At 39.9% G+C, this 14,238-nt stretch overlaps 1 protein-coding gene across 4 annotated transcripts in view; it reads right to left on the bottom strand.

Annotated features, from left to right (window-relative positions):
- Positions 1-14,238, bottom strand: part of SORCS1 (sortilin related VPS10 domain containing receptor 1) — a 500,078-nt gene that overhangs the window by 10,892 nt on the left and 474,948 nt on the right. For all 4 annotated transcript variants that reach the window (XM_076009802.1, XM_076009801.1, XM_012770834.2 and 1 more), the window contains exon 24: positions 13,648-13,747. In XM_076009802.1, coding sequence (XP_075865917.1) covers positions 13,648-13,747 — 100 coding nt within the window. The remainder of the gene's footprint in view (positions 1-13,647; positions 13,748-14,238) is intronic.

Raw genomic sequence — 14,238 nt, 5'->3', positions numbered from 1 at the left:
CTGACTTCTGAGGTGTGCCTCATCCACTCCCCTCCCCTACTCGGCATCACTTAGTCACTTCCCAGAGGCAGTGGGGAGAGACTGAGTGCCACTGCCCTCTGTGTTTCACGGGTGGCTTCTGCTTGCTGATCTGTGCCTGAATATAGACGGGCCTATTACTGCTCCACACAACAGCAGCTGCGTGTCTGCGCTTGCCCAACACTTAGGTACATTTGCGTGTGTTTTGCTGAGGAATGGAAACTTGTGATAAATGGGCTTTAGCTTGTTATGTGGAATTAGCATAAATTAATCCCTCTCCAATTGCAGCTTAAACAAGGTCGATGTGTGGGGAAAAGTGCTGAGCCGTTTCTTGCCATTATTCATGCCATTATTCACAAAGTAAAGGATGGATAGAAGCCATCCTCCAAGTGACTCATCATTTCTAAGCCTGGGTGCTGGCACACATCGTTTCTAAAATTCCTCAAAGAACTAACAGTAGACCGGCAATCAATCCAGCAATCCCACTACAAGGTATTTACCCAAAGGAAAAGAAGTCATTTTATCAAAAAGACACCTGCACTTGAATGTTTATTGCAGAACAATTCACAATTCCAAAGATGCAGAATCAACCCAAGTGCCCATCAATTCATGAGCGGATTTACAAAAGGTGGTATATATACGCAATGGAGTACTACTCAGCCATAAAAAAGTCTGAATGAATGCCTTTCACAACAATTGGGATGGAACTGGAGACCATAAACCTAAGAATGGTACCTCAAGAATGGAAAAAAAAAAAAAACACCACATGTACTCAGTATTAATTGGAACTAACCAATGAGCACACATGTACACAGAGGGAAGTAAAACTCAGTGGAAATCAAGCAGGGTGGAGGGGGTAAAAGAGGAGGGGCAAAAACCTACCTAATAGGTACAATGGACACTATTTGGGTGATGGATACATTTACAGCTGTGCCTCAAGAATGCCAAAAGCAATCCATGTACCACTTAATATTTTGAACTAAACATAAAAAAATAAAAAAATCATTTGAGAAACTAGGAAATGCATTGAATTACTATATTTTATTCATGAGGACCTGGGTTGATTATAGTTATAGTAAAGCTTACAGTAATATTCTTGTGGAAACTGATTGACATGCAGTAAGTGCTAAATAAATGGTCATGGTTGTGTGACAGTAACTCAAAATCCACATTTGGGGATAAGTAACTGATGATCCCTTTTTGGAGTCAGATCTTGGCTCTGCCACTTATGGGCTAAGTGACTTAAACTAAGTCTCAGTTTCCTCATCTCCATTATCACCATTATCAAAATGGAGATGAAACTGCAGGGTTTGGTTTTGGGAATTGTGAGACTAAAATGAGATGGAATGTATAAAGCTCTGTCACAGTGTCTGGCACATAGTACACACCCAATATTTTTAGCATTGTCATATTACTGCTATTATATTTCTGAAGGTTTATTCCATAGGAAAAAAAAAGTCCCAAAAATGAGGAGAGAGTTCCGTGGTGAAATAATTTAGGAAAATGCTACATATGGCATTCCCCATCTGAAGATTCATGATGCACACCAGTGTATGAAAGTTTCATAGCAGCCCTTGCAGGAAAGAACTCATTTAACTTTATCACAGTGTTTCACAAACTCATTTGACCACCGACTCACTACCTGAGTCCCACACCACACTCCCCAGGAAATGCCTCACCCTGAGCACCGCTTTCCCCCTTGCTGCAGCTTTGTCCTTTTGCTTGGTTTATTTCCAAGTGCCAAAATAAAACTTTTTTTCAAGTTTCAAAATTAAACAATGGTAGCATCATACAGTGAAACCATGCAGAACAACACCCTTATTGCTGCCTTGTGTTCACTTTCATGCTATCAAAAAGACTTTCCTGGAGAACTTGAACTGTGAACTTTAACTACACTTCTAATCTAAAAGCTAGTTGTGGTCAGGATGTGCGAAAGCAAGTTCATCATCCCTTGATTTTCTTTTTTCTTCTCCTGACCCCAAAGTGGACCCAAGTTAGGCTTTAGTTACATGCCTTGAATATCACAGAATTCATGTGATCTGAAATATTCTTTCAGAAATTTGGCTGGGTGTGGTGGCTCATGCCTGTAATCCTAGCCCTTTGGGAGGCCGAGGTGGGAGGACTGCTTGAGCTCAGGAGTTCGAGATCAGCCTGAGCAAGAGGGAGACCCTGTCTCTACCATAAATAGACAGAAATTAACCGAACAACTAAAAATAGAAAAAAATTAGCCAGGTGCCGTGGCATGAGCCTGCAGTCCCAGCTACTCAGAAGGCTGAGACAGAAGGATTGCTTGAGTCCAGGAGTTTGAGGTTGCTGTGAGCTAGGCTGATGCCATGGCACTCTAGCCTGGGCGACACATTGTGACTCTGTCTTGAAAAAAAAAAAAAAAAGAAATTAAGGTGAGATGTGAATAGCACAGAGAAACTTATTGAGAGTGCAGAATGGGTGAAGCATCCTCACTCGGCTGATGGGCTTTCCCTCCAGTTCACATCCAAACCCAATCATGAGAGTCCTATGAATGGCTGTAACTTACTGGGATAAAGCCATGAGACTGCAGCCCGGACTAGTGGGTAGTTTCTAGGGGTGGCTCTGTCAAAGTAACTGATTGGGAGGCCATTAGACTGAGGCAGCTCTAGAGCCCTGGGTTTTTATGTAAGCAAACCAAAGCTCAAATAAATGTAAATAGTCATATCCTAGGAAAACAAAGTTAGGCTTACCCAATCAGAAACTGCCAACCAACATCTAAGTAGGGTCTTTTCACTGGAATGACCCAAACAAGCCTACTGCTCCAGGTTAGCAAACCAACTACTTTCCTTGCTTTGCTTCTACGTTCACCCCATAAAAGCCTTTCCCTCATGCCCCTTGGAGAGCCCCAGATGGCTTGTGGTCTGGTGCTGCCTGATTAATGAATCGCTTGCTCAAATAAATCATTTAACATTTTAATGTCCCTCAGTGTATCTTCTAATGACTAGTGAAGCATTGTTTCTGGATTTAAATAGAGGATGAGTTTAAGTGACAGGCAGTTGAGGTCACTTAGCCAAATAATGACAACCATTGTTAGACATCCAAGATCAAACATCATCATGATAAATAGACAAGAAGAGAAGGATGACTTGACTTTCTAGGGTTGAAAGTCAATGAGGAATCCTGGCTATTAAGTAAAATATTTCTCAAAGGGTAGTTTACGGACTACCTGAATCAGAATTACCAGGAACACTTGTGAGAAAGTAATTTCCTAGGCTTCTTTTGCAAACAAATATATTAGTCTTTAAGAGTGGGTCCAAAAATCCACATATGTAGCAAGGGACACAGGTAATTACACATGACAGCTTGAGAATACTGCATGGTAAGCCCCACCTACTTTCACTCACAGAACATTTAGCCCTTGTCATTAGGGCATGCCTGACCTTTATATTCTCTGGATCACTAAAACAAATCAAAACAAACAAACAAAGTGCCGCATTCATTGTTAATAGAAGGTCTGGTTATAGCTCCAGGAGAGAGTTTTCTAAACCATCTAAAGGCATTTCAAGTCCCCCTGAAGTGAGCGGTCAGCTCATGTAGCTGGATTACATTGCCATCTCAATTCTACCCTGCTCTGTGTCCAGGCCTTGTGAAATGAGTTTGAAGCATCTCCTACCAAGAGGTGAAATCTGTTTTTTCACCCCTTGAATCTGGGCTACCATTATAACCTGCATTTGGGAATGGATGCAATGGAAGCAATGGTGTGCTAATTGCGAGTTTCAAAGCCTCACACACCTCTGCTTTCTCTCATGGAATCCTGCCACTGCCACGTGTGAGCAAGCCCAGAACAGTCTCCTGAGGATAAGAGACCACGTGGAGGACAACTTAATCATCATAACCAAGGCCATTCTAGAGCAGCTTATAGCTAGCCACCCCCCCCCCCAACATATGGGACAGACCAGCCACGGTCAGCAGAGCTCCCTAGCCCGCAACACACAGTTGATTGAAGACAGACAAGTGAACACAGACAAGACTAGACAAATAAGCAATAACAAGCGCTTACTGTTGTGCCACTGGCTTTCTGAGTGGTTTCTTACATAGCAGTAGCTTACTTGCCCTCTTCAAAACTCTCTCTTTCCTCTGGTTAAATATCCAATTAGCAATTCTCGTCTTTGGGCTCTACATTGCCCAATTCTTGCTGTGGACTTCCATCCCCACAGTCAGGGTGGCAGGTCAAAGTAAGATGACCATTAGTGGTCTCTTCTGAAATAAGATGCTTTAACAATGAAAGAAGGGTGCTCTTAAAGCTTATGCTGACATAACCCAGGACAGCTCTGGTCATTCTAGGTATAAGAAACTTGGTGTCTAAAAGACAGGTCTCATAGATGCTGGTATCTTCTGTTTATTTTACGTGTATTCTACTCCCTCCCCCCAACAACTTCTCTTGATTATCTGCTTTGCCTTCCTCTCTGGGAACTGCATGTGTGTATCCTCTCACTTATTTCTAACTGGAGGCATGTTTGCACCCTGTTTCTGTTCATCTGACTGCTCCCTCCTGACCGTTCTCTGACCAAGAGTATCCAGGTACATCCTCCAGCCTGGCCAACTCAGTCTAGTTACTCTGTGGTCATTTCAGCCCTTTTTATGGTTCCAGGTATTCTCGGAAAAAAATGGTGAAGAAACTAACTCTGTTAGAAGCTAAAAAGCACCTTCAAATGCTGGCCTCTGGTGGATATAAGAAAGTATCATATTCATTTAGTCACATTGGGGAAAGGGCTGTGTTTAGATGTCTTGGAACCTGTTATTGCTTTATATAACACCATAATGATTTAATAACTGTCAAAAGCCATAGTGTCCATGTATTTATGAGTAACTGAATTACTTGAAGAGAAAAAAATTATTTATTTGGGGGAAAAATAGAAGGGAGGAAGCATGCCACCACCATGACTTTACTCACACAAAAGACTTGCAAATGATTACTGTGTAGATTACAGGGCGATCAGAAACCAAAGAGACAGATAAATTTATCAGCTGTGGAAGAATTTCACTAGTACTAATTTTATCCCCAGATGGAAAATGTTATTGCAACAATTTATTTCACTCTACAGTTCAGAGTTCCACAACTATTTTGCATCTGCATCTATAATGTGGCTTAGATTATATTGTTTAGTTTCTAAACCTCCCTGACTAATGATAATTCTGCCTTCAAGTGAAAAGCCTCTGCCCTGTGAAACTGGAGGGAAGATTTGAGGTATCATGACCTAGGCTGAAATTCTGAGTTTCTTATCCCCTCCCAAATTTACTCATAACATATCTGGCAGTAGCAACTGAAGCCTACAAATATTCATTCTCTAATATCTCTGTGATAATATCTTTTTATTACACCTGCGAAATAAATTAAACCAGTCAGCATCAACCATGAAGGCCAAGATCACACAGGATAACAGCTTTATTAAAAAACCTACACATACCCTTGACAAAGGGCAACATCCCTAAACGGGGCAGCTTAAACAAGGCAACTGATAGACGGGAGAGATTGGTAGCAATGTTCCTGTGCATTTGTTTTTTTTTTCATTTTTAAAATTTAACCTGAGAATTGAGCATCTTTCTTTGATAAATTTTAGCCTTTCACCCTTTGTTTTTAAATCACATGTGTCCAAAACTCCAGATAAACAGTGAAATATGTGCAGAAATATAGTGTGATGTGTCTGTATCACTTTCTGCTCACACCAGCACATGAATAGCACCTAAATAATATTAATATCACTTGTTTGACTCTCATAAGACTCATGGCTATTCAGTTACATTTGCCACTAAGATTCTAATTCACACTTTAATCACTTTTCAACTGCTTCATGGCCACAGCTCCTGGCTGGCCTTTGTCATTCATCTAGATTATAGATATAGTATATACTAGATTCAGAGGCATGTTTCATTTTTCCCCCCTTATTCCCATTGTTATCTACCCATTCTGCCAATTAGGTTGGCTCTAAATATGCCAAGAAATTAGATCTTAATGTTTATTACTAATTTCCTCCTATGCTTAATATCATAAGCCCTTCTTATGTAATTCATGCCTCTGTTCTAGTGGATGCCCTGAGCTGTAAATCAGATTTATTACTGGAGATAGTCATTCACCTTTCCTTGTCATGCAGATGGATTTCTGTCTGAGGAAGGCTCCCTACCGTGGTTGCTGAAACTACATGAGCACCATTTGGGGAATTTCCTAAAAATGAAGATTCCTGGCCTCTAGAGTCCCTCTGGGATTCCTCACTGGGTGCAGGTGAGGCCTGGAAAATCTCTGTTTTATGAGGCTTCCTAGGTTAATTGCAATGTAGAGTCAGGTTTGAGAAAAACGGCTTTATAGCAGAGATCTCCAACCCTAGGTTGGAAAGGGTTTCTCTAGCCATAGGACAGAGCTTCATTGATCTCAAATGGTTTCAGGGAACCAGTCAATTCCTGCACTTCTAGTCCATCTGTGCAGAAGTCTAACCACCTGATTGCAGTTCATTTGCCCAGTAAATATAATAACTCTTATGAAATGCAAAAGCCCTTAAAGGGTTTTTTTGTTTTTTTTTTTTTCAATTTCATATGGATTAATCTAGTTAGTCTTTTTCGTTCTCAAATAAAATGCCAGTGTTGCCCCTTGGTTGCTCTCTCCTTCCCTTCTATTCTCACATAGAACCTTACCTGTTCTGCCTTAGAAGAAACAAGTTTCATAGTCACTGCCCATGCCCCAAGCCCCCTGGCCCCACCAAATAAAAAGGACTGAATTTTCTCATGACCATGAGTCCTCAAAGATACAGACTTTGATGAAGCTTGAAAGATTTGCACCAGCTTTTAAGGCCTTAATTTATCACCTGTCAGCAGATTCTCCTCACCTGAGAATCTTCTACGAGGTGGTAAATAAAAGCCCATAGTTTCATGTATGGTCTGGTCCTTGTTTTCTCACCTCAGCTCCCTCATTTCCAGCTTCTTGATGGAGTTTTTCACTTATATGTTTTATGACATCCAATGCAACAGGAACCACCAAATTTATCTTCTTTGACAACCAAAAAAGAGGCTCCTCCTCCTAGGTCTCCATCTCCATCAAATAAATTATCATCTCTTGCTACTTGGGTTGAAAACTTCTATTTGTAAATACTTTGTTAACAGGAGAAAAGATTACTAGGTGTGAGCCACCACGCCCAGCCTGAATTTTAATGTTAATAGTGAAGCATGTCAATGGATTCTAAGAATCCATTTTAAAGAGAAGATGATACAGGATTGGAGTTAGAAATACACTGGAGTTCAATAAAAGCCCCCCAAATAAAAAAACAGGCATAAATGTCCAGGTGGGCTTTTGTTTGGGCTTTTTTGCCCAAAGCTATTATTTTTTTTAAAAAATCCTTTCATTGGTCTCTTTTTCCTTTTCACAAGTCTATTATACCTTATCTTCTGAAGCCTGCATTAATAAAAACTTCCTTACTAGCACATATGGGCAAGGGACAACAAAGTCTATATATAACATGCCAGTATATTTTCTTCTCCTTAGCTTTATCCCTCTCTCTCTGCTGATAATTTTAACTTTGGAAAATGCACCAATTATGAATATTTCAGGGTACATATCTAGATTACATACCTAGATGCCCCAAAGCATGTCAGAGGACCCATCATTTTACATATAAACCACACAATGTCACCTTGTTGTGCCTTTGTTCAGCATAGCCCCTCAACCTGCAATGTTTATTTTCTCTCCTTTAGGTGAACTCCTATTCAACCTTAAGGCTCAGCTTTATAGAACCTTCTGCATGGAATATTTTTCATTCTCTTCAAGTAGGATTAGTAAAGATTCATGCAACTAGTATTTGTGCCTCAGGTTTAGCCAGTGTGGAGTGAGGCTCCTAATTTATCTCATATCCCCTGATAAACCATAGGTTTAAAGGAATAATTGCAAAGCAAGGCATAGCATCATCTAAAGAATAAGATGATAGATCTGAAATGGACTCTACCCTTGAGTAAATTCCAAGTTACTAGGAGCAATGAGAAAACTGTTGGCATTTTAGGGATATTTTCTTAACGGCTCAGGTTTGTTCTTCTACAAGTACAATAGAGATCAAACGGTTTGCATTAGATTCAGAGCCTCCTAGAGTCTTGCTAGAAAAACTCTCTCTAAAATGACACCATAGTTCTTAAAATATATGATACGAAAGGTCAAGGTAAATGCATAGGAAGAGAGGGAGGGCAAGAGAAATGTCACAAAAGATGTGGATAAGGTCTGGAGGGTTTTCAAAGGTGAGAATGGTGTAATGCAAGGTGTGTGACCCTGAGCTATGCCATAAAGTGAAGCTGTTCTGATATTGAAAACACTCCTTCCAGTGAGCCGAGCAGGAAAATAAAGGCCAATAAGTTATACTTGATTCAATCTCTTAGTAAAATCCTCTCGCTAGTTTCTCTTCCATTTTCTCTTTGATCTCTTGTTCTGGGACACAGAACTCCAGGGAGCATGGGCCCAATTTTCTGTCAGCCTCCCTAGTCTCCACAATGTGCATATAAACAATTATAATACATATTAAAAGAACATTTGCCATATGGAAAAAAAAAAACAGAGATTACCTAGATGCTTATCAGATAAATGTATGCAAGGCTCCACTCATCAGTTATTTGATACTGAATACCATGTCATGGAGACGGGTTCACAATTGGATAAATTGGATCTGAAGCTTAACTGGAGGAATAGGATTTTGAATATATCTATGCAGGTTATAAATTAATTATGCATCTAATAACTTATAAAAGCAATATTTATTGAGCACCTGATATGTACAAGTTCTTTGGTAAGTACAAAGATGGAGAAAATATAAAAATACAATCAATCATAGCCACAAGAAATTAAATAGAAGTGATAATGATGATGATGATGTTTATGATCAGCATCATCAGACATACACAAATTAAACAATCCATGTGATTTGAGACAACGGGAAGGCATTATCCAGACAAATGTCTCTAGAAAGATGTCCTGCAAATGTTGGCATTGAACTGAGCCTCAAAATACAAATAGACTTCAGGGATATAGAGAGGTGAAAAAGTGCAGTGGAATATTCCAATCAGGAATGGCATGAGCTAAGGTACACTTTGGTCAAGACATCATCAGTGCCCCCAGTCTAATACTCAGCCTGACTGATTTCTAGTCTCTTTGGGTTGTTTCACAATATCATAGCCTTTGTCTGCTAAACACAGATGCCAGCTGCCATCAGGTACTAAAAATCAAAGGACGCCACTCAGGTCATGGCCCTCCCTCAACCTTCTTGAAACATGCTTCCCATTCTCTCCTTATTCTCACACAATTTCAAATCTTTCCTTTCTGCAAAGAGAATTTCAGAAACATAGCTGTCAGGATTGGTTAGGCCCTCAAGAAGATTTGCACAAATACCAAGAGGCACAGGAAGGGCTAGGACCTAAACAAGGACAGCGTTCAAAGTTTAGCTCAGCTTAGATACCAAAGTTAATGAATTCCCAAACAGGACATGTAAGAGAAAACAAACAAAATTCAGTCTCTGATGACATTCAGGTATCTGCAAATGCTTTCCTTGTGTTCCCATAAGAGCAAACAGGGAACTGAATTTGAAAACCGAAATGAGGCTAGTAAATTCCAGAAAAGAGACAGTTCTTTTTCCTCGGAGACAAACCAAATTATGCATTGCCTCTCTCCCCAGCAACATACTCTGTCTCAAACATTTTTAAAAGAAGGCTGCTGAACATCTGCCGAGCAATTAATGGAATGCAGCAGCGTGCTGTAACAGTCCCTGGGAAGGTATTAGCAATCCTGCTTATGAGACATGAAATGTTGCAGACAGTGGTTCTTTTTTTTTCCCTTCTGAATTTTTATTTTCCCCTGCCTGCAGGGGGGATAAGAGGAAGGAAAAAACAGTTGGGGTGGAAGTTGTGAATCAAATACTCTCAAATATTCTTCCCCACTGTTTCTCCTTTTTCCTTCTCTTCCTAGCCATCCAAATATAAATGTGTTAATTTCAACCTAATAAATGAAAGTGTGGCAAGCATCTCAATCCACTGATCATCACCTAAAGTGCCAAGTTTCCCATGTGTGAGAGGAGAATTCCCTCCACTGTCTTTGATTTATGTAGAGTCGACCACCCTGTTCAAGTAGTTTTTTTTTTTTTGCTAGAGCTAACTAACTTAGGAGCAATCTCCAATAGGAAACTCACCTCTCGCATATCTTACTTCTACATCATGATTGTTGAAAAGTGCCAGTCTTGACATACCCTTGTCTCTTGTAGGTGAAAGTCTGGCCCAAGGTGACTTCACCTCTGGATTCTTCCAGTCCTAAAACTACTATGACAAGCATAGCCAAACTCAATATAGCAAAAGTTTCCAAGACTCAGTTATTCTGTCAGCCCTTGATATTATCTTCCTTTACTCTTTCAACTGGATCCAATTATCCACACATAGACCTATATCTACTCTAGTTGCCGAGCCAGCCATGATAGAAAGCTCAGTAATGCCTGTGATTATGTTTGGGATTACACAGCCCAAAGACCTTCGTGTGAAATCTAATAGGGAAGAATCCTCAACAGCTACAATGGTTAGAAGTCAAAGGATTTGCTTACACTCTCCAAACTGGCTCAGCCTAAGATGGAGCTCTTACTTAGAACTGCATTTTTTGTTTCTGTCCTCTTGGTGATCTTGCATTATGCATACCTATGTTGCCAAGGGCTCTCCTTCAATCTTAGGGTGCTTATCTGGGTTCCCAGGAACATACCTCTCTTTTGCCAGCCCTTTCTCAGGAATCTGGGTCCTGCTCCACAAACTCTTAGCTATAGAATGAACTAGAAATATGAATTGAAAAAAAGTTTTCAGTTCTTCCCAACACTGTATTATTTCTTGCCATCCGGAGCTTATAATAGTGGGATTCACCTTTCATAGTTATCAGGAATTGACTTCTTTCTCTACATAAAACCATTAAGTCCATGGATTCCTTTTTTCGTCCTTGCTCTATCAGTTTTCCTGGCCAAGCCAGTGGCCAAACCAGTCTCAGCTAATTATCTACTTTTTTGATTCCTTTTTTCAACTTAGTTCCCACTCTCAACCAGCTGTCATTACAAGAAGGCATCCATGAGTAACATTTAAAATACGATTTCAAATTCACCAAAGTAATCCGAACCATCTCTGGAGTGTGATGCAATAATCACTTAAATAAGAAGCAGACACAGATAATAACTGATGGAGGATAAGTATGGAAGGAAGAAAAGGGGTGAAATGTGAGAGGCCTCCAGAACTGAAGAATGGGAGGCATGGGGCTAGTTCCCTGCCTAGCTTGACCTGGGGTGCTCTCCCTCCAACAGAGGCCTCTGGGGAACAGTAAAGGGACTGTTTTTGGATAAGTCAAGCCTGAAGATAGTGTTCATTCAGAAGCCAAGTGTGCTGCAAAGCAACTTTTGTATCACAAAGGACACACTAGTTGGCCACATCCCTTCACCCCCAGAGTTCAGTATGAAATATCGGGCTCAGTTGTTTTTAACCTCTAAACTCAAAGGGAGCAATTAGTGGGTGATGAGGTTCAGTCTGCCACCCAAAAAGGCTAGGTCACCTGATCAGATTAAATACATGAATGAGCCTGCTTAAACCAATTTCAAATGGTTACCTTCTATTCAGTTGACAACATTTGCCAGTAGTTTGGCTATTAGGATGACTACAGCTTCTGTTTCTGGACTTTGATCAGTCTCCATACAACCAGCCACGAGTGATTCTGACATGGGTTACCCCCATTCACCAAAGACCAAAGGTCACCTTCTGGGCAGGAAAAGGCCAGTAAAGATCACCAAATGCCCTGAGAAAATTTGGTAGCCTTTTCTTCATAGTATTTTTATCAGCACACTCTTCAGAGAGTGGCATTTGTTCATTTGCCTCCTGCCTGGCTTAGACCAGTGATGGAAGTGTATGAAGGCAGAGACTCTGTCTCGAGTGCTGAGAACACTGCATGGCCCAGAGTAGGCAGGCATCCAATAAATATCTGTTCAATGGGTGAGCAGGAAAAGATGCAGAATAGCAAATTAGCCCTACTCGATTCTCCTTTCTCTTAAGAGTCATTCCTTCCTCGAGTGACACTCTGAATCAGTCACACTTCTGTTCAAAGGTCTCCATGGCTCCCAGAGCTCATGAATGTAAGTACAAATGGCCCAGCCTGGTATGTTTCACGCTGTCTCCATATCTCATGGAGGAACAGTAGCTTATAAATATTTATTTCTTTAAGGCAGTGAGATTTATTTTTTAAATGAAATCTTCTATGAACTCCAATAAAGAAAAAAGATAAAATCCAGGAGGAAGAGAGGTTAGTGGCCAGCCTGCTTGGCCTTCCTCTAGACATAGGGGCACCGCCAGGAATCTCTAGGAAGCCAGAGAATGTAGTTGGTAACTGCTACTTTTTTCCTTGGTGCTTAGAATGAGTCCAGTCTTATCTATCCTTTGAGGTTCTCCCCAAAAACTACCTCCTCCACGACACATTCTTGTATCATTTTGATTGGATACAATTCATCTCTGCTTTAAATTTCCTATACCACATTGGTTGTTAATAATAAAAAGAAAAATTATACCTTACTATGTTCCAGACACTATTTTAAGCACATTACTTGAATTAATCATCACATAATTCCACTGATACAGGTGCTATTACCTCCAAGGTATGTGCCTTCTATGTACCTCCAAGGCATATAGGAGTGAAAACTCTTTTTCAAGTTTACATAGTAAGTAATAGAGCCAAGACTGAAATCAACGATCTGGCTGGAAAAAAAAAAATCCAAGTGCTTAAATATGCTCTGCTGCCTCTTTCTATAAGCATTTATACACTTTACTCATTGGGATACCCCTCACTGCCTGTTCCTCCACCCCACAGCACCACAACCGCTGCTACACCAAACTTCCCCATACCACAACCAGATTATGAGAGTTTTGAAGACAAACATAATTTCCCACTGGTGTTTGTATCCATGAAGCACCAGCACTCTGCAAAAATAGTTACTCAATAAATATTGTTAATTTAATTTATTATTAATATAACATAATAAAATCTATTTTTAAATGCTTAGGATTACTTGCATCATTATTGGAACCTCTCTATAGCCTTAGAAGAAGGATTTATCACCCCAAACACTTTTGACAGGTAAGGAGATGGAGCCTCAATGACATTAAATAATTTGTGAGATCATGACCAACTCCAGGTTCAGTTTCAGGGTGTGGTCCTGTTCACCTCCCAAGTCCCTGCTATTCCTCCTGCACTACGTTATCTTGATACTTTAAAAAAGCAGATCCTTTGTAACATGAACATTTTGAGAATAAGGCTTAGCAGAAGACCAGAAAAAAATTATATGTAAGGTGGACATTATTTTCAAGATTTCTCTAGAAATGAAACATGCTACACATGAGGAGATGTATCTAAGTGGTTCACTGATACTTTTCTCCAAAGACTAAGTAGAAAATGCCACCTTATTCTGTTGTCTAACTGGTTCCCCATTAAAGCAGAAACATCAGACAAGGGAACCTCCAAGATCTGAAGCCCGATTTCTGATTAGCAGTGGTACGATCTAACCTCGTGATGATGAGGGAAACACAGATTGGGGTTCCCTTTGCCAGAACCACTAACCAGAACCCAGGGACATGGAAACTGACCTGCTGTTAAGTGGGCTGCATGGACAAAGACTTGAACCCCTGGCTTCAGTTCAAAGTGTACTGAGTTCTGGTTGAGCTTCTGGATCAGTAATTCCGAAATCTGAAAAAAGAAATGTCATAATTAGTGCAACCAAAATTGTCATACTGATTATAAACAAATGTGCTGAAAATATTTACTTTGTTCATCATGGCATTACAGTATTGTATCTGTGAATTATATAAAGGAGTTTTACATGATTTTGATGTTTTTATTCCAGAATATGCAGATATAATTATTTTTTATTCATGACCTGACTTTATATTCTAATGGCTATAAAATAGGAGAAAAACTATTAGTAAATCAAATAATTTTATTCTTAAAAAATTGTCCTGCATTATCTTTGCAAAGTCACCCCCAGGTTTTTGAGAGAGCATTTGTTATGTATAAGGACTTAAAAGAAGTAGATATGTACAATTCACACATTCTGGTGAGATTCATATACATTTGTTTTACTTCCCTCCCCTTTCACAAACCATACCCTGTGGCTTTCACAGAATAAGTACTTTATGAATATTTATTAAATGATAAATATAGTTCTGCTAAAATAATAT

Source organism: Microcebus murinus, chromosome 14 (assembly GCF_040939455.1).
Source record: "Microcebus murinus isolate Inina chromosome 14, M.murinus_Inina_mat1.0, whole genome shotgun sequence".
NCBI lineage: Eukaryota > Metazoa > Chordata > Mammalia > Primates > Cheirogaleidae > Microcebus > Microcebus murinus.
This window is presented reverse-complemented; position numbering and strand designations above follow the sequence as displayed.